Source organism: Sinocyclocheilus grahami, unplaced genomic scaffold, assembly GCF_001515645.1.
Source record: "Sinocyclocheilus grahami isolate Dianchi unplaced genomic scaffold, SAMN03320097.WGS_v1.1 scaffold1429.1, whole genome shotgun sequence".
In the NCBI taxonomy this organism is placed as follows: domain Eukaryota; kingdom Metazoa; phylum Chordata; class Actinopteri; order Cypriniformes; family Cyprinidae; genus Sinocyclocheilus; species Sinocyclocheilus grahami.
This window is the reverse complement of record NW_015506608.1, coordinates 16,204-21,165: the sequence shown is the minus strand read 5'-3', so window position 1 is coordinate 21,165 and position 4,962 is coordinate 16,204. Positions and strand designations below refer to the sequence as shown.

The following is a 4,962-nucleotide window of genomic DNA, read 5'->3' as shown; positions in this document are numbered from 1 at the left end:
TGTTCTAATCATTTTGGCCACCACTATACCAACTACAGAGCTCATTGTACGTCTGTCTTCAAAGGTTTATGCATTATTACTAATAATGAAGAGAAGAAAATGTTGCAGATGTTTTTAGATGTTTTCTATTATTATAATTAACATGGATTTGATTTGTTTGTGTAGGAATGCTGAACAAATGCAGTCTTGGATCACACGCATCAACACGGTGGCGGCCATGTTTTCAGCCCCGCCCCTCCCTGCTGCCATTGGCTCACAGAAGAAATTCAGTCGACCGCTGCTGCCAGGCTCCGCCTCCAAGCTGTCACAGGTCAAATCAGCTGATTTGCATAAAAGTTGTCACAAATGTTTTCATTAAGTCTTCATACTTAAAGACTTAATAAAGTCCTATAATAATAAATAATATGATGAATATAGTAATAAATATATATTAATAAACGGAACACTTTACAGTAAGGTTTCATTTGTCAGCATTAGTTAACTACATTAATTAACCTCAACTAAGATGAATTAATGCTATAGAAGTATTGTTTATCGTTAGGTCATCTTAACTAATACAGATAACTAATGTTAACAAAAGAAACCTTGTTGTAAAGTGTAATTATTTGATAAAATAATTAGTTAATAAATATTAATAATTATTTTACCTATTTACATGATGCCCATTTCCATGACATGTATCACTTATTGATTTCAGTTAGGATGCTTCCTTAAAAGACAGCTACCTGTGTAGGCAGTAGAGAGCAAGGAGGCTTGTTATGATTCATAAGAGTGACTGTGCATGTGCTGTATGTGTGCTTGTAATCTGTGTTTATATAAACTGCAGTGTTATAAAGTGTGTGTGTGTGTGTGTGTGAGTGTAGGAGGAGCAGGTACAGGCTCATGAAGCTCGATTTCGCTCCATCTCCACTGAGCTTGCACAACTGCGCTCTTATCCGCCTGACAGAAAGGTGAAAGGTCGTGAACTCGAGGAGTACCGGCTGAGAGAGGAGTATCTGGAGTTTGAGGTAAATATATACACTATCATTCAAAAGTTTGGGTTGGTAATATTTTTTTATGTTTTTGAAAGAAGTCTCTTCTGCTCAACAAGGTCACCATATATCTGATCACAAATACAGTAAAAACAGTATTACAATTTAACTATTTTCGGACTATACTTACAACTACAGTATTTTCTATTTAAATGTATTGGTAAAATGTGATGCGCAGCTGTATTTTCAGTATCATTACTCCAGTCTTCAGTGTCACATGATCCTTCAGAAATCATTCTGATATGCTGATTTGATCCAGAAACATTTCTGATTATTGTCCGTGTTGAAAACAGCTGCTTCATATTTTTGTGGAAACATTATAAATGTCTTTGTCACTTTTGATCAATTCTACATCTACATTCAAGATGAGTTTGTTTCTCATCCGATTTGGAGAAATGTAGCATTACGTCTCTTGCTCAGCAATGGGTGCTCTGCAGTGAATGGGTGCCGTCAGAATGAGAGTCCAAACAGCTGATAAAAACATCACAATAATCCACACCACTCCAGTCCATCAGTTAACGTCTTATGAAGAGAAAAGCTGTGTGTTTGTAAGAAACAAATCTATCATTAAGGAATTCCAGCTGCTTCCGGCTAAAATACGAGTCCATATTAATGCTTCCTCCAGTGAAAAAGTCAATTTACTGTTGTCCTCTCACATCAAAATCCACTCACATATTTGTTTTGTCTTGTAAATGGTGCCTGGTCCTGTGCAGATTTCTCTCCTGATTCAGACGGAACGACTTTTTCACTGTAGAAAGCAACATTAGGCATTATGGACATCTTAATGATAGATTTGGTTTCTTACAAACACAAAGCTTTTGTCTTCTCAAGACATTAGTTGCTGGAGTGATGTGGATTATTGTGATGTTTTTATCAGCTGTTTGGACTCTCATTCTGACGGCACCCATTCACTGCAGAGGATCCATTGGTGAGCTTGAATGCTACATTTCTCCAAATCTGATGAAGAAACAAACTCATCTACATCCTGGATGACCTGAGGGTGAAAGCATTTTCATCAAGTTAGTAAAACGTCCCTCTCTCGTAGAAAACGCGCTATGAGACGTACAGCATGCTCCTGCGGGCGAAGCAGCGCTGCGGCGACGATGACCTGTCAGTGTTTGAGGCCATGCTCCTGGAGGAAGGTGCGCTACAGAGAGCTCAGTCCAGCCCCACGCTTCAGGACAGCAGTATGACCTGCAGCACCAGAGACGGCGCGAGCCAAAGCATCGCCGCTGATGCACAAGAACCGTCTGGAAACGCGGCGCTGCGGCGACGATGACCTGTCAGTGTTTGAGGCCATGCTCCTGGAGGAAGGTGCGCTACAGAGAGCTCAGTCCAGCCCCACGCTTCAGGACAGCAGTATGACCTGCAGCACCAGAGACGGCGCGAGCCAAAGCATCGCTGCTGATGCACAAGAACCATCTGGAAATGGAAACAACGGCTGCTCCCGCGGTCAGGGCCAGAGACACAGCTACCGGCAGGCCGTCCGCAAGTGAAGCCACCACCGCCATCCACAGGAAGCTCGCTGTACTGGAGAGGAAGTGAGGTCTCTCTCTTTCCTGTGTGCGCCCTCCTGCTCTGTGTGCCATCAGGAAGGGGTGTTGATTCCGACTGAATCTGACTCTGTGATTGGCTGATGGCTGGGTGATGTCACAATACAAGGTGCTATGGGATCTGGATGGGACAACGTGATTAGGATTCGGAGGAACGTAAATATGAAATGCATAACCTTCCTTTGCCTTCTAGTTCTCGGTTTCTTCTGCGAGTTCTTACCTGAAGCCATTTCATCGCACACTACCAAGTCAAATCTGGGCCTAAACGTCTTCAAACCTTTAAAATATGATCGTGTTAGAAGGTCTTCAGTTTTTGCATTTCTAGAAATAACTCATTTGTTTACCATGCATATTAAAATTCACAAATTCTGCTCAAAATGGTCACGAAAAGTATCAACGCTTGGCAGGGCGACGTCTAGGATCTGTGTATTTTGCACGGTGAAACACGATGCTTGTTATTTGTCATATGGGCGTCTCATTTTGTCGTGTTTATGAACGGTAGATGAGCAGAAAACTGACTAGCCCGTATGCAACTAGTTATTTCTTCATGTTGTTCTAAGCGTTAGCGATCTGTATTTGTACAGTAATGCACAGGGACATCATAGTCACTAAATGCACCATCCGTTTGCTCTGCAAAACCCCGTTTTGCCCTAAAACGTCTTTTGCACTGAACACTAAATATAATTACACTGCGAAACTCATTTTCTCAATCAGTAGTTTGCCTTTTTTCTTATAAAAATATTTAAGCATCCTTAAAATTAGATCTATAATTGAGAAACAAATTTTGTATATTGTGTCTTGAATTAAGTTTTTCTTACCTAATTTACAGATTGTATTTTTCCCTAGTTTTTAAGCACAAACCTCACCAAATTTTGTAAGATGTATGCGTAAAATAGGAAAAAACTATTCAGAAAAAAGATCAACTTAATTCAAGTTATATTCTCTGAAAACAAGTTTCAGTATGCAAATGTACATGTTAAGAATGTTTAGATATTTTTGTTGAAAATCGAGACACCAATTTAGTTGAGAAACCATTTTTGTATATTGTCTTGAATTATATCCATTAACAAATTTTGCATATGTCTTGAATTAGGTTTTTCTCACCCCATTGAAAATATTTTTTTCTTGTTTTCTGAATATTGAAATATAGAAAATATTGTTTTCTAAAATCTCTTTTAGTTAGATTTCTGCTTAAAACAAGAAAAAGCTATTTACAAATTAGTTAAAATAGACTTAATTCAATATATATTCTCTGAAAACAAGTTCTAATATTTTTGGTGAAAATTAAAATGAAATCTATTTAGTTGAGAAAAAATTTTGTAATCTTGAATTAAGTTTATTAGCAATTTTCTCATTTTCAAGCACAAACCTCACTATATTGTTAGATTCGTTCTTAAAAAATCTATTTGTGAATAAGTTAAGAAAAATAAACTTAATTCAAGATATATTCACTGAAAACAAATTCTATTGGCAAATTAGATTTTTTTTCCCCCCATAGTTTTTAGGCAGAAACCTCACTAAATATTGTTCGATTTATGCCTAAAACAGGGAAAAAGACCAATTCGCAAAATCCAAGACGTTTTCTCTGAAATCATAATATGCAAAATTACGTTTTAAGGCTATTTAGATATTTTAGTGAGAGAACAAGACAAGATACAAAAAAAACAGTTTGAGAAAATGATTTCCGCAGTGAAACGAACAGAGACGTGTATCTTTGTCTGTATAGTTCATTTCTTGAATATGCTCTATTTTAGCTTCTCGTCCTTGTCTTTCTGCATTATTCTCTTGGCTGAATGTTGTCTGCTGCGTACAGCATGGCTGACTAGTGACAATCTATCGTGTTTGTTCAGTTCAACAGAAGCTGAAGTCGGTAGGAGGCTCACAGCGTGTAGTTCATGAGTCAAACGGACCCGTTACCCACGCAGCGCACTGAATGTCATCTTTTTCCTGTTAAACGCAGTTAGTCAGTGTTTAAGACGCACTTCCCCTTATTGCTTTCTTATGTAATCGATGAGAGAGAGTGTGTATATGCGCAAAAATATATCACCTATTTAAGGAATGTTTTAAAACTTATAATGAATGTGGTGTGTCAATCAAAACTGCCACATGCAATATTCAGCATAGGCCTGTTTGTGTGATCGACGCATATGTGGATGTTTAATTACACGGCACGCAGCATCCTGTGACGCGATGAATCGGGTGCTTGAAACCGTTGAATGTACCATGTTTTTCAGCATGGTGACGAGATTCCGGCATCACATTTCAATCTCAAGCATTGTTTTTTCCTTAATGGATCCTTTTGCAGATAATCATGTGGTGTTTCAGTGAGTAAATATGGTGTAAGATAACATTTCCTCAAACTCTCTGAGCTGTCTTGA

General features: G+C 38.3%; 2 protein-coding genes across 2 annotated transcripts in view; both read left to right on the top strand.

Annotated features, from left to right (window-relative positions):
• LOC107570235 (PH and SEC7 domain-containing protein 1-like) overlaps positions 1-3,713 on the top strand; it is a 39,611-nt gene extending 35,898 nt beyond the window's left edge. Inside the window, exons 12-15 of the mRNA XM_016256445.1 lie at positions 166-310; positions 864-1,007; positions 2,077-2,173; positions 2,346-3,713. Of these exons, the coding sequence (XP_016111931.1) occupies positions 166-310; positions 864-1,007; positions 2,077-2,173; positions 2,346-2,527 (568 nt within the window). The 3' untranslated portion in view covers positions 2,528-3,713. The remainder of the gene's footprint in view (positions 1-165; positions 311-863; positions 1,008-2,076; positions 2,174-2,345) is intronic.
• Positions 3,714-4,873: 1,160 nt separating this feature from the next.
• LOC107570229 (PH and SEC7 domain-containing protein 1) overlaps positions 4,874-4,962 on the top strand; it is a 4,379-nt gene continuing 4,290 nt past the window's right edge. The window contains exon 1 of the mRNA XM_016256437.1: positions 4,874-4,908. Coding sequence (XP_016111923.1) covers positions 4,874-4,908 — 35 coding nt within the window. The remainder of the gene's footprint in view (positions 4,909-4,962) is intronic.